Below are 24,066 nucleotides of genomic sequence, written 5' to 3'. Positions count from 1 at the left end.
GTGTTTTCTCATCTGTTTCCATTTTGGTGTCAAGTTGGCTGCAGTAGTAAAACAGACATTATTTTAGAGACATGCCTCAGATGAGAAGAACCTGTGAAAGAAAAATGTTGGATATCCTTCATCACAGGGCGGTTCTTGTTCAGGGTCTTACTCAATCATATCATCCAAATTTAACTTTCCACTACTTTCATTCCTGTTTTTCTTTAACCGTGACTAAGCATCTTACTGAACTTCATTGACACAGAACCAGAAGAATTATGGAATAAACTTAAAGAAGTCATTAAGGATTAAAGTGAAAAGAAACTGCCAAAAATGAAGAAAGAAACAAAATAAACAAGACATCAGAACAAATTGAAAATTACTGAGGAGAAGACAAAAATCTCAGAAGAGACAAGAAACAGCATTACAACAATGCCTGTAAAGATAATGATAATGGAAACAGACATAGAAGAACAAAGTCTTTCAAAAGATCCCTGAGTTTCAAAAAAAGGTTCCTTCCTCAAATTAGTATGCTAAGGATGCTAATGGATAGATAATAACCAAGAGAGATCAAATTAATATGGAAGGAGTATATTGAAATACTGTACAGTAGAGATGTTAACATGTTATCCAAGGATATTGCAACCATTGTAAATATATTCTGTTTGCCAAGCACCTGAATTTGAATGATAGGCCAAAGCAAATGCTGCATTTTAATTTAATTTAAAATTAAGTAATCAAAATGCAGGTCACATAGTTATTGCATCCTGGACATAAACTGTTTCAACTCTTACCCTCAAAAAGTCGCCACAGAGCACTGCACACCAAGACAACTAGACATGAGAAAAGTTTTTTTTGCCATCACTCTGCTAAACAAATAATTCCCTCAATGCTGTCAAACTATTTACTAAGTCTGCAATACTATTACTACTAGTTTTTTCTCATCATTCCTATCATCCATTTCTTTTCCCTTATGACTGTATGACTGTAACTTGTTGCTTTTATCCTTAAGATTTTTATTAATATTGATTGTTTCTTCATTACTTATTTGACCCCAATGACAATCATTGGGTGTTGTACCTCATGATTCTTGACAAATGTATCTTTTCTTTTACGTACACTGAGAGCATATGCACCAAAGACAAATTCCTTTTGTGTCCCATTACACTTGTCCAATAAAGAATTTTATTCTAATTCTATTATTTATATTTAATAAACGGTTTCTGTTCAGCAGCATCCTCAGCAGGACATTTGGTAGATACAAGCAAAACTTTGATGCAACATATATTACCAAAATCTGTCTTGTTCCCTGATATACAGTATGTGCAAATATTACATGTGCATATAGTCATTTGTCTTGAATAGACCTTTAAGAAATTTGTGGATTTGTGTTAGATGAATTGCCAGTTGCAGAACTGCATCGAACCATCATAAAATAATTCAGGACTCTCCAGAACTTCAAACTAGGCATCCACCTCCATTTTAAGGACAAAAGGCAAGGTTTAGTCATTTAATCATGTTAAGTTAAGCATCCAGTGACAAAATCATCTGATTTACACCACTCCTGAGAGGTTGTCAAGACAGTGCCCTGTTGATGAGACAGTTGATGAGACATGGGCAACAATATGTTGATTTCCACAATAGTCCCTAAATAAGAGATCCTATCATAGAATAGCGTTTGGAGTAAAATAGCCTTGTTTGCATTCATGGCATAAAACTGAGCCAAAACTGAGTTCATACAGTGCAACAAAAGTTTGCTACTGCTAAGTTCATAATGCAAAAATAGAAACTTGTTAGTTTAGGACAGTGATGGCGAACCCATGGCACGGGTGGTACAGGTGACAATCAGAGCCATACCTGCTGACACATGAGCGGTTGCCCTAGCTCAGCTCCAACATGCATGTGTGTGCCAGCCAGCTTATTTTTGGCTTGCACAAAGCTCTGGGAGGGTGTTTTTGGCTTCCAGAGAGCCTCCAGGGGGATGGGGAAGGCATTCTTACCATCCTCACGGCTTCAGGGAAGCTCTTGGAGCCTGGGGAGGGCGAAACATGAGCCTATTGGGCCCACCAGAAGTTGGGAAACAGACCGTTTCTGGCCTCCAGAGGGCCTCTGGGGGGCAGGGGAAGCTCTTTTCGCCCTCCCCAGGGATTGAATTATGGGTGTGGGCACTCACACATGCACGATAGCACACACACATGCTCTTTTGGCACCTGAGGGAAAAAAGGTTTGTCCTCACTGGTTTAGGAGAAGCATACAGATAAATCGAGTGGCAGTGAGAATGGGACAGCTAAGAAGTGTATCTGATAAAACAAGAAATAAAATAAAAAATTAAGAGCAAACTGAATAAACATTGAATAAAATAAAAGTAACCAATCTGAAAGAAGGTCAGGGTGTTCGGTCATACTGAAAAAATGAGGATCAAATTGCAAATGAATACGTGGAAGAAGAGAGTGGATAGGGAAGAAGGAAAAAGTAAGTTTGAGGAAAAATGCATGAACGTAGAGGTACTATATGTTGCATCAAAGGTATGTTTGCAAGTATAGAAAGGCATAGAGAGGACAGTACTGTAGTCTGTGAAAGAGTAGATGGGAAAAAAGTGAGGGATGATTATGTCGATGTGGCAGAAATAAAGATTGTTTGCCAGGATAAATATGTTTTGAGAAGATTTGTTATCAAATACTGTACGTTCCAAACATTTTGAAGAAAACAACTTATATATATTTATAATATTATAGTTACTACTTTCTTATAATAAATGCTATTATACAACTGCAAAACCGCTTTGGCAGGGTGTGTACATGTGCAAATATGTGGTTGTTGACACAGGACATATGACCTGAAATTAAGTGATTCAACATCTGATGCGTCTAATATAATCTATGTCTGCTTTTTTCCTGCATTTTCACATGCACGCACAACCACAGCATGTTAAAATAATCGTGACTCAGCAATAATATATTTGTATTTCCCAGATATGATTGCTTAGAGTTGGAAATGATTGGAGAGCACACAATAATCCATTTAAAGCGATAAAATCACAATATATTTTAAATAGAGATAGATACCTTTTAAATGCTTTTAACAAAGATTCTATATATTTTGACAATGGCATAGTAGATGCCTCTTGTTTTATCTAGACCAGATCATGCTATCTCAAAAATAATTCTTCTTTGTTTCCCAGGGCTTTCAAATGTGGTGGTGTTCTAACTGGAGTATCAGGGTTTATTGGAAGTGAAGGATTCCCAGGGGTCTACCCTCCAAACAGCAAATGTACCTGGAAAATCACAGTAAGAAAGTTTGATATGATAACTTCTCCCCTACAAAGAATAATATGCAGGCTAACTGTTGGTTTCAGTTATGTGATGAGTGTCTATAATATGAGACCTTAATATCTTAGGCAGCAACCAAAAACAGAACATTTGATATTTCTTCACAAATGTTAATATAAATTCAATCACCTATAGATGGTATGTATAGTGTTCTTTTATGTATGACGAAAGCTTAGCTGGTCGTTTCAATAGACTTTGAACTCTTGCTCTAAACCAAAACCTATTTGAAGTATTTATGACGTGATGGCCATGTTTATGCAAAATGTTTAAAAATGCCAAAGTTTCCACAATGTGCTGAAAGCTAACTATCCACATTCAACTTGTTTAATGTTTATGCAAACCCAGACCATGTGTTCCTTTTCTGCCATTCTTGAAACTGAGGGCAATAAATGCCTTAGAAGGAAAAGCTTTTGTGCATTATTGGAAAGGTAATAGATTGAAGACTACATTTCTAAAATTATATGCGGGACAGTTATTATATATTTTTTTCTCTGCTAAGAATGCCCATGAAAAAAGATGTATATGTGCTCTCCCTTAACATTTCTTAAAAGTACACTATGCAACCTGCAAGAAAAAGATGAGATTTGGAGCACAATAATATTGTAGAACAAAAACTGAATGAGTATGTTCCATGTTCATTCTATTATACTTTAATGAAGGTTGATAAAATTTAACAGTTGTTGTCAAACATTTACTATTATTTATTTATTTATTAGATTCGTATGCCGCCCCTTTAGGGCGGCTCACAAAGTAATTAGATACTACACTTGTAAAAACACTTGTTTGGATTGGACTTCATAGACAGCTCCATGGAATAAAAGAAACTAGGTATGTTTAACCCAACAAAGAGAAGATTAGACCTGTCATGGTAGCCATCTTCCAATACTTGATAGGCTGTCACAGGGGAAAGGTTTACTCTTCATAACACCTAACACAGAATAAGAAGCAGTACGTGGAAGCTCATTGTCTAACTTGGAAATGAGGAGGAATTTCCTGATGGCGAGAACAATTAATCAATGGAACAGCTTGCCTCCCAGAATTGTGGGTGCTCCATCACTGGGGATTTTCAAGAAAAGATTGGACAATAATTGGTCACGGTATTGGACTAGAAAATCTCCAAGGTTCCTTCCAGCTCTGTGATTCTATGAATGTCTACTTTTCTGTAAGAAAGGAATCTTCCATATGTAAGGTTTTAAGAAACAATGTTTTTCTAAAGTTTAACTTTGCTTTATGGCGCATCTATGCCATTAAACCAATGCTTGTGGCACATATCTTAGGACATTTTTTCATATCTCACCTTTATTATTTTTACAAATAACTCAAGATGGCAAACATCTCAACATTATTGTAACAACATTGCCAAAAAGGCAGTGAGAGTTATCAACCTTATTTTATGAAGTTTTCTCTCTGGTAACGTTATACGGCTAACTAGAGCATACAAAATCTTTGCCAGACCTATCCTTGAATACTGCTCACCTGTCTGGAACCCACACTGTATTTCGGACATTAATACATTAGAGAGGGTCCAGAGGTGTTTTACAAGAAGAGTATTCAACTCCTCTGCTCGCAATAAAATTCCTTACACCGCTAGGTTTGAAATTTTAGGCCTGGATAACCTTGAACTACACCATCTATATTCCAAACTAATCTTAGTACACAAGATTATCTGTCATAATCTTTTAAGTTCAGCCGCAATTACATAAGGGCTATCAGTAGATACAAATTAAATGTTATCTGATCTAATCTTGATTGCAGAAAATACGATTTCAGCAATATAATAGTAAATGTGTGGAATACTTTACCTGATCCAATTGTTAGTTTCTCTAACCCCCATACCTTTTACCTTAAAATGTCTACCATGGATCTTACATGTTTCTTAAGTGGTCCCTAAGGGGGCATGCATAAGCGCACCAGTGGGCCTACTGTCCCTGTCCTACTGTTCCCATTTATATGTAATCATTTGTTTATGGCTACGTTTTGCTTATTTATATCAATTTATTTATGCCATTTTTTAAATGTATCTATGTCTACGCTCATACTTGTTTCCTTATATTTGTTGACAAATAATGTAAGTAAGTAAGTAAATAAATAATCCAATACACTTTCCCCCTTCTATTTTCCCACAACAATAATTCCCCCCTTGGGAGGCAGTTTAGACTGGCCCAAGATCACACAGCTTTCTTTCATGGCTAAGGTGGAACTAGAATTCACAGCCTTCTGGTTTCTAGCCTGGTATCTTAATCACTAGACCAAATTGGTTCCTGGGTAATTGAAAGATGTAGGGCCTTTGGAATAATGTTTGCATGCATTAGGTTTTATCTTAGAAAAGCATTTTATCAGGTCATAATGAAAAGAAAAAAGATGGACACAATTGAAGAAACATGCTTTTCCTAGATCAAACAAGGTGATTCCTTTATTTTGAAGCACTAAACAGTCCCTGGCATCCCAAAAATTTCTGTTGAATCACATTGTTATTTCTGTGCATTGTATGATGATGCCATAAGCACCACACTCACTGGAGCCTTACTCTAAATTTACTATAAACTGGATTGCTGCAAAGCTACTATCGGGCTCTCTGCATTATTCTTCATATCTTCACTGCATCGGCTGCCATTAGGAAATGGGGCGGGGGGAGGCATTTGGGATTTGGGGGGGAAGCATGCTGGAGGAGCCCATGGGAGTTTTGATTTTGTATGAGAAAGAGAAAAGGATGGGGGGAGTTGGAGTCTGGTACAGATGCACAGAGCAGATCTTCTTATCAGCAACTCAAGGTTAATGGCTGTGCATTCCAGAAGTGTGACATGCCAGCGAAGATGCGCCCACCTGATGCTTATGGACATTTTGGATTGGGTGGACTGCCAAATGGGGGTGTTGGGCTTACTTTGTAATAGGCATCTTGCGCGCCTTTTTCTTCAGACTTTGCTTTTCTTCTGTTGAATTCACTTCTGATTTAGTAAAAGTGACCTTTGAAGTTCAAAATGGACTCTGAGTTTTACTTTCCTAATTTCCGAGCGAAGCAGATCTGACAGCTACTGCGTAAGGTTTAATTTAGGCTGAGTTGCTCACAATGATTCTGGTACCAATAATGCCAGCATGGTTTACACACAGAGGTCCTGCTTGACAGATTTTGGCAGGCTGAAGCAGCTCTGTTACTCTCTCATTATATAAAAATGGAGACAGAGTGCCTTGTCAAATTGTCACTCAATGCTTCTGTTCACATATAAATGAGCTATCTACCAGGCACATTACATGGTAAACTAGGATATGGATCTTACAAGATAGCATTTTATTTATTTATGTATTTATTTTATCTATTTATTTGTCAAATATGTATTTGTAATATACAGTACATGGCTATAAGATGGGTACTGATAAGAAGGAACATTAGGACAGGGACAGTAGGCAGGCTGGTGCGTTTATGCATGCCCCTTACTGACCTCTTAGGAATCAGGTGAGGTCAACAGTGGACAGTCTAAGACTCTAAGGGTAACGTTTTGGGGGTTTGGTGACAAAATCAAAGAAGACCAAGAAGGATTCATAGAATGACAACCAATCCGTACTTGATTCTCCACCATTTAGTGGAGAGATGCATTTCTTAGAAGTTGGGGCAGATATTGTATTGCTGCTATCGATTTAAGACAGCTTTCATTTCTATTCTCAGAAACAGGCTCAGGAGACATTGGCTGTTTGCTCCATTGCCTGGAATCTTTTCTCCTACTCATGAAACTCTACATATTTTAATGCAAGTCTGCTATAGCATTTGGTAGCTTTTTTCTTACTTCTAGTTGCTATTCCAAATGCTGCTTTTTGGTATTTCTACCCTGTTTAGTATGTTTCCAGTCTTTGCTTAAAGTATGACATTGCATTATTATTACTACATCATTATTCTATATTTCTTCTCTTAAAGTTACCCTATGTAGGAACAGTGGCAAATAAATTAATAATAAATAAATAAAATTATGTAACTTCATAATTGCAGAAGCAGGAATTGAATATCAGGAATTTAATACTAAATAGGGTTGAGATTGCTGTGATTGACATAACAATGATGTTGAACAATGAGGTTATTTTGAATAACAAGATAATACATTACAGTGGAGCCTCGGTCTTTTATTTCTCTTGTACATTTTTTACTAACTATAGAAGCCAGTCATTCAGCACATTGTATTATAGGCTTGATACTATCCATAAGTATAGTACTCCCTGAATTGTTTTTCTTACTGTCTCTTATATAGCAATTTGTAGAGTGCAAAATACAAGGCATCACATACCAATGGTTTTAAAATATTTTCTTTGTTGTCACTCCTCAGTGATTTCGGAAAAACAATACTCAATCTAGTCATTGAGTCTTTAAGAATATAATATAAAATAATATTCAACACCCTGCATGGCTTAGGATGACTATTTACAGGACTGCCTGCTACCTCATACTTCCCTGCAGCCAATAAGGGCCCGCAGAGTTGACCTTCTCCAGGTCCCATCTGCCAAACAATGTTGGTTGGCAGGGCCACAGGGAAGAGCCTTCTCTGTGGCAGCTCCCACCCTTTGGGATCCGCACTATCCCTGCCCCACCAGCCTTCCAGAAAACTGTTAAGACCTGGCTTTTCCAGCAGGCCTGGGACCATGAATGATTGAGTGTATGAATGTTAGTAGGAGGGTAATTAATTATCTTTATATTTTATTTTAATATTGTAACTTTGATACTGTTTTATATATTGTTAGCTGTCCAGTGTCCATTGAAGTTGGGCAGCATACAAATCTTGTTAAATAAATAAATAAAATAAATGCAAGTCTTCAAATAGACAATTTTAATATAAACAGAAGAATCTATTACAATTGCAACATACAGAAGTGTTTTGAATTAATTGTCCATTGAAAAAGTGAGTTATCCGGGTTTTTTGGCAAAATATTCTATTTCTTGAAATGATTGCTTCTCTTCCTGTTCTGTGTAAGTAATTGAAAAACAAAACTGAGTGTAGCTGAAAGAGATCTTTTTTTAAAGAAATCTTTGGAATATATACCTTGCAGTGCTGCAAAACTCAAAATGGATTAGTATATGTACTACTGACCCTTTATGTTCAAAGAAGGATAGCTGCAAAGGAGACAATAAAAGTCAAGATAGGGACCATTATTATGCATTCAAAATCTCACCATGTTTTATAGGCCTTACAACACATATAAACAGAGTAGAGCTTCCATTCCAAGGTTGGGGCCAACAAGTTGACTTTTTCGATTCCTGGTAGGTACTCCTGTGTTCTAAATATTTTCTATTTCTTTTCCTTAGAAAAGATGTAAAATAATTTTATTCATTTCTTCATTTATTCATTCATTTAGTCATTCAGTCATTCATTCATTCAAAAACCCTTACTCATAACTTTTGTATCCATATTATACCTTTATATTATTATTATTATTATTATTATTATTATTATTATATTATGTCAATACCAGACAGCAAACGAGATCACTATGCTGGATTTCATATTTCATCGCCAGTCGGGCGCTTCCCAAGCACCTAGGACTGCGTGATGTAGCGGCGAATTATGTTTGCCGATCCCAGTAAAGTGGCCTTTTGCAATTGACAGATGGAGATTTTGTCAATTCTGATGGTTTTCAAATGTCCGCTGAGATCCTTTGGTACTGCGCCCAGTGTGCCAAGTACCACTGGGACCACTTTCACGGGCTTATGCCAGAGTCGTTGCAGCTCGATTTTTAGATCTTCGTATTTCACTAATTTCTCTAGCTGCTTCTCCTCAATTCTGCTGTCCCCTGGGATTGCGATGTCGATGATCAATACTTTCTTTCCTTTTTTTAATTATTATAATTTTTAAAATTATTTTTAAAATTATTTTTAAAATTATATTATTATTATTATTATTATTATTATTATTATTATTATTTATTAGATTTGTATGCCGCCCTTCTCCGAAAACTCAAGGCGGTATACATATATACCTTTGCAAAGTTGAATCAAACTATTATCCCCTTCTCTTTTTTCTATTGCTTGTATGAGCTTCTTCCTTCACTGGGGAGCATTTCTTGCTCAAGTAGATTTTCAATATTTGAATAAACCACTGGCAAAAGCAGCAGTCATGAAGTGACAACCAGCCGTAGTAATTAACTATGCAACAGCCATCTTTAATCTTAGATTGTCTACAGTTGACCTCTCCCTATTCCTATGACATCTGTAAGGGGTGTACATAAGTGCACCATTGTGCCTACCATCCCAATCCTACTGCTCCTCCCCTATTGTCCATATTTTAGTAGGTTGACTGCTCCTGCCTGTTCTGTTTTAGAAGAGTATTTTTTAAATGGTTGTGAAGATTTGGGCAGTTAGTAATCCTTCTAAGAATAGGCAGCCCAGCAACTACTAGGGGAATTAAGCTGAACCCCAGATTACTCCTGCCTGTTATTAAAATTTTCTTACTGCTATTTTGAAAAAAATAGGTGCTCTTCAAACACCTGTGCCTGCCTTTGCCAGATAAGGAGAATTGTGATTTTCTGTATGAGAAGATTGGTTCATAGTATCAGCATTATCATTAATTTGTTTGTGAGATTTATATCATGTTTCTTCACTAACTGTTTTTCCAACTATGGCGCATTTAGTCAATTTTTTTCAGGTCCATGTTTTCTCCTCTGGAAGCTCACGGTTAAATAATTTATTAAAATTTTGTGGTGAAATTCTGCAAAATTTTCAGTAGCTGACTATGCTGAATAAAGCATGTTCTCCTTTCTTTCCCATGCTCTCAAAGTACAATAATGCAAAGCTTTCTATTTCTCTTTATTTTTTTAAACGCATTTATGTGAACAAGAGATAATAATAGGTAATAGAAAAAGTGAGCTTTTTTATAATAGAGTAAGAGGTCAATTTTTAATTTTATTTGTTGCAGAAAAAATTAGGAGACATTTTTTGTTTGTTTGTTTTGTTTTTATGCTTTCTCATGGGTTTTTTTGTTTTTTCTATTTTATATTATAATCATATTTTCTCTTTTTTGTCAGTTGGAAAGATTGAGGAGCGTAGTATTTGTTCTTCCGGTTCCTTCACATTTTTGCCCAGGGTCACCTAAAATCCAAGTACAGTGGTACCTTGTCTTACGAACTTAATTCGGAGAGAGGCGGCATACAAATCTAATAAATTATTATTATTATTATTATTAATTCATTCCGTGACCAGGTTCGTAAGTAGAAATTTTCGTAAGAAGAATCAATTTTCCCCATAGGAATCAATGTAAAAGCAAATAATGCATGCAACCCCATCCCAAAAGTCACCCCTTTTGCCTGGTGCCGCTGGGAATCCCCGCCTCCGGACTTCCATTGCCAGCCAAGGTGCCCGTTCTTGCATTGCTGGGATTTCTCTGAGCCTCCCCTTGCTGGGAATCCCCGTCTCCGGACTTCCATTGCCAGCCGAAGCACCCGTTCTTGCGTTGCTGGGATTCAAAGCAGCGCCGGCAAAAATGAAGGGAATCCCAGCGAGGGGAGGCGAGGGGAAATCCCAGCAATTCAAGAACAGGCGTTTCGGTTGGCAACGGAAGTCCAGAGGCGGGGATTCCCAACGAGGAGAGGCTCAGGTGAATCCCAGTGCATCAGCTGGCAACATAAGTCCAGAGGCAGGGCATCCCAGCGGCGGCAGCTCAGGTTCGTAAGGTGAAAATAGTTCGGAAGAAGAGGCAAAAAAATCTTAAACACCAGGTTCATATCTCGAAAAGTTCGTATGAAGAGGTGTTCATAAGACAAGGTACCACTGTATATCAAGGTATCTTCTGGCAATACCATCCATCCTAGATGGATTTTTTTTTTTAAAGGATAACTGTTGGTCAGTTTGAATAGACATCATATCCTAGATATAGACCCAATGTAGACAATATGTTCCTTGCAGCATCATGTCAGGTCTATTCCTTTTAAGGAGGAAACACCCATTGCTTCAAAACTGCTCTTCTTTCTCAGAGAGCTCTTTGATTTCTTCCAGCCTGTGGAGCCCAACTATTTTCTATAATGTTCTGTGTAGAGGACAAAAAAAAGCAGAAACAGGTTGGCATACTCTTTATGTTCAGGGCAAAGTAGTATTCAGAAGCAGCTCAGGCAAATCCTATATGCTGGATATAAGAACAAGGGCAGATATAGCACAGATTCCCAAGATTCTGTTTTACAGCCAATCTCAATAAAGTGAGATTATGGTTTTCCTGTGCAGTAGATTTCCTGATTGGATCTATCTAGTGGAGCTGACAGGCATGATTTTGCAAGGTTGATTGCCTTAGAAGAAAAGTCTGACACTCTTCCAAGTTCCATTGGCATCAAGCCTCTAATGTCTTTGCTTCCTGGGGATACATTTTTGCATGCAGTTTGCTTTTGCCAAAGATTTGGTTTTGCGTTGTTTTTAATCTTCTCTGGTGTTATCTTCACTTCTCTGCCTTCTTTGAAAGCTTTAGCTTTCTGTCCGGGAACCTATTATCTTTCTTGAAGCATTTCAGTGTACCAATTTGTTCAATTTAAATTATATTTTATCCCTAATTTTATCCCCAGCATCTATGATTTGTGAGTAACAAATGGTAATGCTTTCAATATGGCTTATGCATATCATCTTGCATTAACTGTTTGTTGTAGTAGTGCCAAAACATACTCTCTTCCCTTAATTCTTCTTTGTTTCCTTATATTGCCCTGGTATTTCATTTTACTTAAAGTATGGAAGGCAAGTTGAAAATAAAATTCTTGATATGGCTAAGCAACTTTCCTGGCGCTCTTCTCAGCCCTTGCTCTTTTTTACTGTGTTCTCCCTTCTTAACACATAGTACTAAATTTGTCTGAAAAATTACTCTGGAAAATTTCATAAGGATTCTATAATACTGCGGATGTGGGTGTTTGTGCATGTGTGCATGTGCTTTCAGGCTGAGATCCCTAGCATATTATCCACAAGCACCAGTGTACCTTCCATGATAGACAACAGGCTCTTTCTTTCATCTCTCTAAGATTTTAAAGTAATTGTTTAAAATTAAAAATGGAGAATGGCATGCTGAATGGTATCAACCTCTAGCATCATCTTCACTTCAAAGAATGCACCTGATTTTAATGTTTCTGCCTTGTAAGCTTTCTTATAAAGTAGAATAGTAGCTTAGTGATTGCTTTGTTTCAAATACCAATAGAGAACATTTATTACAAAATAGCAAAACAGATTAGGGATAGTGGGAACTGTGTGCACACACATGGACATAAAGTTAATGTTTTGATAAATTGATGCTTTTTAGCTACAGCTAGTCCTCAATTTAAGACTGTTGCTTAGCAATTGCTCCTACTGGTAGTTATGACAGATGTCCTTGTCATTACTTATAACCTAGTCCCAGTTTCAACAATTGGGCTGCTTCCCTGTGGTCACCTAACTGCCTTTCAGGCACTCAGCAACTGCACTTCGGGCCATTTGATGTGTCCCATGGCCATGTAACTGTGTTTTATAACACCTTTGCTGAAAATCTGCATTTGCTTCCAACTTTGAGCAAAAAAGACCCTACAACAAACAATTGGGTTATTGATCTCTGCAAAAGAAGATCATAATATTGAGTTGGTCATATGAATGGCCTGTTTTATGATGCCAAGACTTATGACAAGAAAGGGAAGGTTCCATTACGGTTGTAAGTTGAGAATTATCTATAACTAGCTAAATGCCCATGCTTCACTAGGAAACTATGAAGAACAAGGGGACACAATCTGAAGTTAGTTGGGGGAAAGATCAAAAGCAACATGAGAAAATATTATTTTACTGAAAGAGTAGTAGATCCTTGGAACAAACTTCCAGCAGACATGGTAGATAAATCCACAGTAACTGAATTTAAACATGCCTGGGATAAACATATATCCATCCTAAGATAAAATACAGAAAATAGTATAAGGGCAGACTAGATGGACCATGAGGTCTTTTTCTGCCGTCAGACTTCTATGTTTCTATGTGATGGAGCTTGATAAATTGACACTTAAAGCTTGAAAATTAATGAGCAGTTAAAAGGGGGTATGTATTATTTCATTAGATTATAAGCTAAGTTTTTGTTACAGATGAAGACATTATTTGCATAACATAGACTTTCAATTCATCCCTCAGATGAATTGCTCAGCACCTCCCTGTAAACAACATTCCTGGTTTTGCTCTCTGGCTGGAGGATGACCAGGCTGTCAGATGAACTGACTCTGGAGCATGCCACATAGAACTGGCCATGGGAGAAACAGGCAGTTTTCTTTGCTTGTGTTTTCCTAAACATATCTGTAAATACTTTCCTCTTTTTGCCTCTTTTCCCTTTAACTGGTATTACAGTAGAAGGAAGAGATTCATCTGAACTAAGAAAAAAATATCTTTTTGCCTACCAGCATCAATTGGTATTCATCTGGCTAGCATCCTATTAGTGTGTATGAGAGTTGGGGGTGTTTGGAAACTGAAACAATATTTGCTGTGTGAGCAAGGAGACAGGAAGGAGTCTATGTGTGGCTTAGCTCAACTGTTCTGTAGTAAAGCTGCTTGATGCAATGAAAGCAAAAGCGAAACTGAAACATCACTGCTTGTGTTCTCCATTTGGATCAAATTTCTTTTCAGGTGGGGAGTGGGTAGTAGAACTCCTTAGCATCAGAATTTGTTAATAATAATATAAGAAATACTTGTGCTCCAATTATCATTTTGAAACAACATTTCAAGTTTGTAAGCTTTACGGTTCTGCAGATTCCATGATTAATGTGTGAGAGGTTTTTGTTTTTATATATTGAGATTATGAGTGTTCTGTCTGGGTTCCCCCAGACCTCAACACCAACTGGAAAAAACAGCCAGACACACTGGTAAAAGCAAAAGTACTTTATAGCTGGAAAAAATAAACACAGAGGAAAACCTGTTCTTCCCAACAGACAGGCTATAATACTTTACAGCAGAGTCCTGATGTCCAGACAATACAGCAAGCTTCTTGCTGGCACACCCACCCCAAGGTTTCAGTAGTCAAAGGCACAAACCAGGATTCCAAGACGCCAAAGTTCACAGCCAGGTCCCAAGACTCTCAAAGATAAAACTCCACAAGCCAGGAAGGGTGGGTCTGCCTTTTAGCCTTTCCACAGAGCACCACACCCAAACCCAGCTGTTGCCTCTTTAATGCTGAAAGTACCTAGCCAATTGGTCCCTTCGCTGTGTAGCTCTTCTCTGTCGCAGATCAATTATGGCTTGTGCATTTTCCTCTAAGGAATCCAGGCTGCTTGCTGGGGAGAGCTCCCTCTGGGGGGACTCTGGCTGTCCTCCCTCTTCTTCAGCCTGGGATTCCTCCTCCTCGTCTGCCTGCACCTCCTGTTCCTCATCCTCTCCCTCTGAGCTGGAAACCGACAGAAGATCAGCCGTTCCCTGAGGGGCCTCAGACGGAACCACAACAATGAGTAGATAGGTTCCCATTGCCCAAGCATCCTTTTTTAAGGAATGTATACAATTTGTGCTCCACATTTCTTATTTCTCATTTACTGTAAAATATTGGAATGTCTAATATAGGAGTACTGTGAATCCTGATGGTAAAAATATTTGGTTGCAATGCTAATTCCCATAGGATCATATCTCAATGTTTCCCAATGACATACCAAAGGTAAACAAAGATATCTAAAAACTAACTCCAATTTCTATTTGAACAAAAATTGAAGGGGTGACTTCTGAATTTAAAACCCATATTTCAATACTTAATTAGAGTCTGCTGCCAATAGGAGAGTTCTATTCATATGGTAAAGAATGTGAATGTTTCCCCAGCACGACAATACTAATAATAGTTGGCATAGTTTTCATATCCTTACAAGCATAGTTTTAATGGACAAAGGATTCTGTGGTTGTGCAGTTTGGCGACTCAGGGCACACTTTATATTAACATGGTAAAAATATGGCAAAAAAATGAAATGGTAGTTAAGATTAAAGTGGCATAATGTCACCAAATGTCACCAAACCATCAAGTACAGTTAGTAGAAATAAAAAGAGGACACATTTTCTTGTGGGTGATTCGACCGTTAGAGGTGTTGATTTGGGACAGAGCAAGGATGTGGTTAAGGTGCTGAGGTGTCTCCCAGGGGCCACTGCCAGCAGGGACAGGAGGCGGATTACAAACATTGTTAAGACTGTGAGTAAAGGTAATAACGTTGATGTGGTGGTGCATCTTGGCACAAATGATTTGTCCCAGAGAAATGTTAATGTAGTAAAAAGAGATTTTCAATGTCTAAGTGTGGAGCTGGGTAAAATAACTGATTCAGTGACTTTCTCAGAGGTGTTACCGGTTTGTGGCCAAGAGGATAAAACAACGTGTATCAGAGAGTTTAATGTGTGGTTAAGGCAGTGGTGTAAAGCTGAAGGTTTTGGCTATGTAAGTCATGATGTCAGTAGGTGGTCTAATAGGGAGTTGTTTAAGAGGGATGGTTTGCATCCATCATACAGAGGTACCCAGGTGCTCGGTGAGGAATTCAGAACTTTTTTGGACAGGCATTTAAACTAGGTAAAGGGGATAGAGATGTAACTGATGTGGGTGATTTCTGTCCCCGACCAATGAGGATAAAGCAGTTTTTGGAAGCTTATGAAAAGGGAGCTGCAAATAATATAGATGTAGTTGTTGATGATAAGGGGCAAACTAATAACGAAAATAATGTTCTTCGGGTAATGTGCACAAATGCTCGAAGCTTGAGCAACAAGCTCTGTGAATTAATGGCCATAATATCTAGAGATAATTTGGACCTGGTTGCCATAACTGAGACATGGTTTAAGGATTCTAATGAATGGGAAATATCCATACCAGGATATACACTGTATAGGAAGGATAGAATAGAGAGAAGGGGAGGTGGAGTAGCCATTTATATTAAAGAAAGTCTAAAAACAACACTAATTCAAAATACGTGTCAAGATCTAGAGACTCTCTGGATTTGCATGCAAAATAAAGAAGGTTCTGTCATTAGAATTGGGGTGATCTATAGGCCTCCAGGGCAATCCGAGGAATATGACAACAAGATGGTGGATGAAATTACCCAAATGGCAGTAAAGGGAGATATTGTGGTTATGGGTGATTTCAACATGCCTGATGTTGACTGGAATATCCCCAGTGCCCTTACATGCAAAAGTAAGAATATAGTAGAGGCCTTTACAGGAGCAGCTCTGGCACAGCTGGTTAAGACACCAACTAGAGGGGAGAATATTCTAGATTTAGTTTTTACGAATGGGAATTGGGTTTCAGATGTCAAGGTGGGAGAAAATTTAGGTTGCAGTGACCATCTATGTTTGTGGTTTGATGTAAAAACTCATTGTGAGCAATCCTATAATGCAACCAAAGTATTGGATTTCAGAAAAACAAATTTTAATGCAATGGGAGAATATTTAGATAATGAATTAAAGGGGAGGGATAAAATGGCAGGAGCGAGCATCCAGTGGACTGTATTAAAAAGGCCATCTTAAAAGCCACTGGACTGTATGTAAGACAAATAACTAAAGGTAAAAGGAAGAAGAAACCGCTATGGTTTAGCAATGATGTAAGGGCTATAGTCAATGAAAAAAAGGCTGCCTATAGGAGGTATAAAGAGTCTGGAAGTATAGCTGATAGGGAGGTATATAAAATGAGACAGAAGGAGGCGAAACAGATAATATATGCTGCTAAAGCCTCAAAAGAGGAAGAAATTGCCAAATCTGTAAAGAAGGGGGATAAAACCTTCTTCAGATATATTAATGATAAGAAGAAGAAAAACTGCGGCATCACGAAGCTTAGTACCGGGAATAATACATGCATTAATGGGAATAAGGAGATCGCTGACCATTTCAATAGCTACTTCTGTTCAGTTTTCTCAAAAGACACCTTACAAAATAATACTATAGAGGGATATAGCATTGCTTCCAGCTGTACGGATTCAGCTCCAGTGATCTTAGAAGCCGATGTCTTAGAAGAACTTGAACGATTAAAGATAAATAAGGCAATGGGTCCAGATGGCATCCACCCCAGAGTTCTTAAAGAACTCAGATGTGTCATTGCTACCCCCCTGACTGATTTGTTTAACCAATCCTTGTTAACAGGAGAAGTTCCTGAGGATTGGAGAATGGCCAGTGTTGTGCCTATTCACAAGAAGGGCAGTAGAGAAGAAGCTGGTAACTACAGGCCAGTTAGCTTGACATCAGTTGTAGTTAAAATGATGGAGACTCTACTCAAAAAGAGGATAAATCAGCACCTAAAAAACAATAACTTATTAGACCCAAATCAGCATGGCTTTACTGAAGGCAAATCATGTCAGACTAATCTCATTGATTTCTTTGACTATGTCACAAAGGTGTTGGATGAAGGTGGTGCCGTGGATATTGCCTACCTGGACTTCAGCAAAGCCTTTGATACGGTTCCACATAAAGAGCTGATAGATAAATTAGTGAAGATTGGACTTAATCCCTGGATAGTTCAATGGATTTTCAGCTGGCTGAAGCGTAGACATCAGAGAGTTATTGTTAATGGCGAGTATTCTGAGCAGAGTCAGGTTACAAGCGGTGTGCCACAAGGATCTGTTCTGGGTCCTATTCTTTTTAATATATTTGTGAGTGACATAGGGGAAGGTTTGGTAGGGAAAGTTTGCCTATTTGCCGATGACTCTAAAGTGTGCAATAGGGTTGATATTCCTGGAGGCGTCTGTAATATGGTAAATGATTTAGCTTTACTAGATAAATGGTCTAAGCAATGGAAACTGCAATTTAATGTTTCCAAATGTAAAATAATGCACTTGGGGAAAAGGAATCCTCAATCTGAGTATTGTATTGGCAGTTCAGTGTTGGCAAATACTTCAAAAGAAAAGGATTTAGGGGTAGTGATTTCTGACAGTCTCAAAATGGGTGAACAGTGCAGTCAGGCGGTAGGGAAAGCAAGTAGGATGCTTGGCTGCATAGCTAGAGGTATAACAAGCAGGAAGAGGGAGATTATGATCCCACTATATAGAATGATGGTGAGACCACATTTGGAATACTGTGTTCAGTTCTGGAGACCTCACCTACAAAAAGATATTGACAAAATTGAACGGGTCCAAAGACGGGCTACAAGAATGGTGGAAGGTCTTAAGCATAAAACGTATCAGGAAAGACTTAATGAACTCAATCTGTATAGTCTGGAGGACAGAAGGAAAAGGGGGGACATGATTGAAACATTTAAATATATTAAAGGGTTAAATAAGGTCCAGGAGGGAAGTGTTTTTAATAGGAAAGTGAACACAAGAACAAGGGGACACAATCTGAAGTTAGTTGGGGGAAAGATCAAAAGCAACATGAGAAAATATTATTTTACTGAAAGAGTAGTAGATCCTTGGAACAAACTTCCAGCAGTTGTGGTAGATAAATCCACAGTAACTGAATTTAAACATGCCTGGGATAAACATATATCCATCCTAAGATAAAATACAGAAAATAGTATAAGGGCAGACTAGATGGACCATGAGGTCTTTTTCTGCCGTCAGACTTCTATGTTTCTATAATAATTTAAATAAATCAATAAAAGTCCAAGCTTCCTCTGGAAAGTATTTAAGATAACCCAAAGATAATTTTATTTCAAAATATCACTGCTAAGTGGTAATATTACATTAAACAAAGCTTGAATAATGTTTGATAAATTGGAAAGGGGAGGTAAAGACTGCACATGAGAAGGCTTGAGAAAGTGGTTTCTCCGTACTGAAGGAGCGGGTCCAGCAGTCACATGGGTTGCTCATGTCCAATCCGGTGGAACTGAGCCTAGTATTAAAAAAGCTTGCCGGATCCGCCCCTTCCCCAGAATTCGCTCAGTTCGCATATCCTGCGGTTGTATTGTGATAGCTCGTTCAACATTCTAACACCTTCCCTTCGATCTTTCCTTCAAAAAGTAGTAAGATTTATTGTCTTTATTTAATTACTTGCACTAATTGCGCCAGCCGTTTAAAAGAAAAAAAGAAAAAAAAGCGGCTCGGCTTTTTTCCTTGGGAGAAGTTGCGGTTTCGTTTTCCCCCGGCGGTTTTGCCGGTTACGATTCCTGCGGCCGCTTGTGGATTCTTCTAATCCTTTGGCCTGGAGGTCCTGGTGCAAGTATTTATCCATTGAATTATTGATTATTTATTGTATACAAAATATTTAAGGGCTTATAAAATACCTCCTGCGGAGTGAGACGCCTTCTAGTCTCCTGGACTTAGTCGATCGCTTTTCCCTTAAGAAATTCTACGGAGCGATCTTTTCGGCGCGAAGGCCTTCGCGCCCTTTTTTTAAAATCTAGGCCTCTCGTGTTGGCCTTCTGCCAGCCGCGTAGGCCTCAGTCCACCGCGTGGATCCGGGAGCGGGCCTTGGGGGTCCCAGGCTAAATTCTCCACCGGCTAAGCCTCCAACCAGAGTGCCTTGGTTTACTTAATTACAAAGTTTAGGGAGGCTGGCCCCGCTGGATTTGGGGGCACGAACTCTGGGTTTGCCCAGATTGTCCTCACGTTTCAGCAGCTTCGAGGCCTCGAAGCAGGATCCATTCCTCTTGGGAAGTCCTTGAAATCTTCTCCTTATAATTCAGTTATTGGCTCAGCCTTGTCTTCTGTTAATTGTCAGACTATGGCTACTTTTCCCAAGAGAGGCACAACTAAAGGTCCCAGAGAGGCCAGGCCTACAGGCGATGAGATTACTAGTATCCCCCAGGCCTCTTCCTCCTCTTCTCCAGGGGCCCGCCCCTCGACCAAGGTCACCAGGGCCGAGAAGAGAAGGGACCTAGCCCTACAAAAAATCCATGACAAATCAGCAAAACGTTTGAAAGTGCAGGCCCAAGTAATCAGTAGTCAAGACCCACCAGAGGCCTCTAGTCTGCCTCCTTCTGGGGTCCCTGTGTTATCTCTGGATGAGCCAAACCTAGACAGACCCCAACCTAACCTATGGGGCATAGGTCCAGAGGAACCAGATATTATTGAAGATTCCCCCCAGCCAGGATCCTCCCAGGCCTTTAGGGATTCTTCTGCCATTTCTGCTGATATTTCCAGTTTACCTCCTGAGTTCCAATCTATTTTTGCTGTGTTGTCCAAAGCCATTGATGCCAAACTCTCCACCATCAATGAGCTTCCTTTACCTCTTCCTCCTTCTCGTTCCTCCCGCCCCTTGGGTTCTTCCCCAGCGGTCAGAGCTCCTATTCAGGATGATTCAGATTCCTCCCAGGATGAATATGAGGATGTAGAGGAGGATGAAGACCCTTTTCAGGGCTTATCAGAGGATGAGGAATCCCAAATAAAAGTCCCTCCTCCAATTACTATTTTTCCTTCTCAACTATTCAAATCTCTCCTCCTCAAAGCTAGAATTTCTACGGGATTAGCGGCCCAGGAGAAACAAGCCTCCACTTCCACTGATCCCCCGGAGGAGAATTTACCTTACTTCACAGAGGAACAGGAGGATAACGAGGTAATTCCTATGCCTAAATTGTTTAAAGATGCCTTACTCAAACAGTGGGATTTTCCAGCCTCTGGCCTTAATCCCTCCACCAAGGACAGAAAGTTGTATAAACTTTCCTCTTCCTATGAAGAGCTTCTATCCTTTCCCAAACCAGATGAACCTGTCAAGATTCTTCACTCGGCAGCGGCTGTGCCAGGCGAGGCGGAGGAAGTCCTCCGCCCAGAGGACAAGCGCATCGAGCAAATGCTCAAAAGAGGATTCACCGCTGATTCCTGGGCCATTAAAAGTTCGGCAGCGGCCTCCTTCTTCTCCAGAGCCATGCTGCTGTGGCTTCGCCAACTTCAACAGCACATTCCTCCCGATGACTTGAGAGGTCAACAAGACTTCAACAAGGTCTTTGCAGCTGCCCAGTACGTGGCTGATGCCACCTTGCAATCTACTAGATTTTCTGCTAAGTCTATTGCAGCCTCTACAACGGCAAGAAGACTCCTATGGATTCGCCCTTGGCAAGCGGGAGTTCGCCAAAAGTGGCAGTTATCCCAGGGCCCCTTAAAGCGCGACCTTCTCTTCGGTGATCTTCTGGATCCACTCCTCACGGAGACCACGGACAAGAAGAAGGTTTTGGGTCCAACCACCAAAAAGGTTACCAAAACGCAGTCCTTTCGTCGCCCAGGGCGCCAGCAAGATCAAGCGGCTTCCTATCAGAGATCTCCAGGTCAGTATTCCCCCCGCTTTCGTTCCCAAGGTAGGAACTCCAGGGGTAGAGGGTTTCGTTTCCAAAGGGGAGCTTCCTCTAACAGAGCTTCAAAAAAACCTAGATGGTAATCTTACCTCCATTCCCATAGGGGGTCGCCTAGCTCATTTCGCCTCTAATTGGCGTCTCACCTCCAAGGACCCTTGGGTCATTGACACTGTTCAAACAGGCCTTCTTTTAGAATTTATTTCTCCTCCCCCTAAACGTTTTATTTCCTGCCCTTCTCCCAGGTCATCCTCAGATTGTAACCGTATGGAGGAGACCATTTCTCATCTTTTGTCCATCAGAGCCATTCAACCGGTCCCTTCGGGTCAGAAGGGCCTAGGTTTTTACTCCATCCTATTTATGGTTCCAAAGTCCTCCGGAGGTTGGAGAGCCATTTTGGATTTAAAGAAACTAAACCTATTCATCAAATATAGGAAGTTTAAGATGCACTCCTTGTCTTCTATTTTGGCCGCCATTCACTCGGGAGATTTCATGGTCTCCTTAGACCTCACTGAGGCCTACCTTCACATTCCTATAGCCAAATGCCACAGAAAATTTTTACGTTTTTCCTTTCAAGGCAGGCATTTCCAGTATAGGGCGATGCCATTTGGCCTTTCCTCGGCCCCTCGGGTCTTTACAAAGCTCTTGGGGTCCCTGGCGGCCTATATCCGGGCGTCTCCCATCCACATTTTATGTTATCTTGATGATATTTTAATTCATGGGAACTCCCTAGAGAGAGTGAAAACAGACCTTTCTGTCACCATGTCAGTCCTTCAGGACCATGGATTTTCCATCAACTTTGATAAAAGTCACCTCCAACCTTCCACTTCCATTTCTCACCTGGGATCCATTATTGATTCAAAATCCTCCCAGGTTTTTCTCTCTCCCGAGAGAAAACTCAGTATAGTGGAGTTAATTTCTAACATTTTATCTAATCCTTCAGTATCCATAGTTACTCTATCTTCCCTTTTGGGGAAGATGGTGTCATGCATAGGCATCATTCCCTGGGCTCGCCTTCATGCTAGGGAACTCCAGTGGCTACTGTTGCCTTTTCAGAGATCGGGGCACAGCAACTCAAATCGACGCATTGTCATCCCTCTGAGTGTTCGCAGATCCTTCAAGTGGTGGAAGTCTCCGGCCATGGACAGAGGATCCCCGTTCAGGTGCCCGGATCAATTTGTCATCACCACAGATGCCAGTCTATCGGGATGGGGCGCCCACGCCCAGGGGATGATAGCCCAGGGCACGTGGTCCCCGGAGGAAGCTTCCAGGCCAATCAATTGGCTAGAGTTAAGAGCCGTTTCCCTGGCTCTGAAGCATTTCTCTCCTCGCATTCCCAACCGGCACGTTCTCATTCTCACCGACAACATTGCCACAAAAAGCCATATCTGCAGACAGGGGGGCACGAGATCCAAGGCTCTCATGAGGGAGGCCCTCAAGTTGGGCCTTTGGGCGGAAAAACATCTCCAGTCGCTCCTAGCCGATCACATCTCGGGGAGTCTCAACGTCCAGGCGGATTGGCTATCCCGAGCAACGATAGACCCAGGAGAGTGGAACCTCCATCAAGACCTGTTCCATCAAATCACCCTCAGATTCGGCCTACCAGTCCTGGATCTCTTCGCGACCAATGCGAACGCCCAACTCCCTCGCTTCTATTCCAGATTTCCATCCCCGGGAGCGGAAGCAATCAATGCCCTCCGGAGTCCATGGCCTCCAGGCCTACTCTACGCATTTCCTCCAATTCCAATCCTCCCGGACGTGATTCACAAGGTCCTCACCGAGAGGGCCCGAGTAATCTTAATCGCCCCTCATTGGCCCCGCCGGCCCTGGTTCGCGGATCTCCAACAGCTGTCCGTCCAGGACCCTTGGCGACTCCCCGTTTCGGGGGATATGCTGCGGCAGGGGGCCTCTTTCCATCCAGACCCGGAGTGGTTCCACCTCACCGCCTGGCTGTTATCAGGAGAGATTTAGAACTGCGTGGTCATGACCCCGATTCAGTGGAGGTCATTCTAAAGGCCAGGAGGGGCTCGACCAATCGAATCTACGACCACACGTGGTCCAAGTTTCACCAGTGGTGTCTACAGGAAGGTCTCTCCCCTCTGTGCATCCCCATACACAGAATTATTTCCTTCCTTATGCAAGGCTTCCATAAAGGACTTTCCACCAGCACCCTCCGGCGTCATCTGGCAGCCATTTCATCTGTCCTAGGGGGTCCCCGCAGACAGCCTCTCCGATCCTTCCCTGAAGTTCAGGAATTCCTCAAGGGCATAGCCAACCTCAGACCTTCCAAGGTCCACAGGTATCCATCCTGGGATCTGCCACGGGTTCTCCATTCCCTCACGCAGGCACCATACGAACCCCTAAAATCGGCATCCCTCAGGTACCTATCCTTTAAGGTAGCCTTCCTGGTGGCTATTACCTCTGCCCGGCGCATTTCGGAGCTGGCTGCCCTCTCAATCAGGCAGGACCTTTGTCAATTCCATCAGGACAAGGTAGTCTTGCGACTGGACCCTACCTTCTTACCCAAGGTCAGTTCCATGTTCCACAGATCTCAGGATATTGTCCTACCTTCCTTCTGCCTCCAACGAGACCATCCCTTGGCAATTAGATGGCACACCCTGGATCTCACCAGAGCGCTGAGAATATATATCCAA

General features: G+C 40.5%; 1 protein-coding gene across 1 annotated transcript in view; it reads left to right on the top strand.

Moving 5' to 3' along the window:
• PCOLCE2 (procollagen C-endopeptidase enhancer 2) overlaps positions 1-24,066 on the top strand; it is a 40,961-nt gene that overhangs the window by 3,477 nt on the left and 13,418 nt on the right. Inside the window, exon 2 of the mRNA XM_070754095.1 lies at positions 3,161-3,266. Within this exon, the coding sequence (XP_070610196.1) occupies positions 3,161-3,266 (106 nt within the window). The remainder of the gene's footprint in view (positions 1-3,160; positions 3,267-24,066) is intronic.

Source organism: Erythrolamprus reginae, chromosome 5 (genome assembly GCF_031021105.1).
Source record: "Erythrolamprus reginae isolate rEryReg1 chromosome 5, rEryReg1.hap1, whole genome shotgun sequence".
Lineage (NCBI taxonomy): Eukaryota > Metazoa > Chordata > Lepidosauria > Squamata > Dipsadidae > Erythrolamprus > Erythrolamprus reginae.
This window is presented reverse-complemented; position numbering and strand designations above follow the sequence as displayed.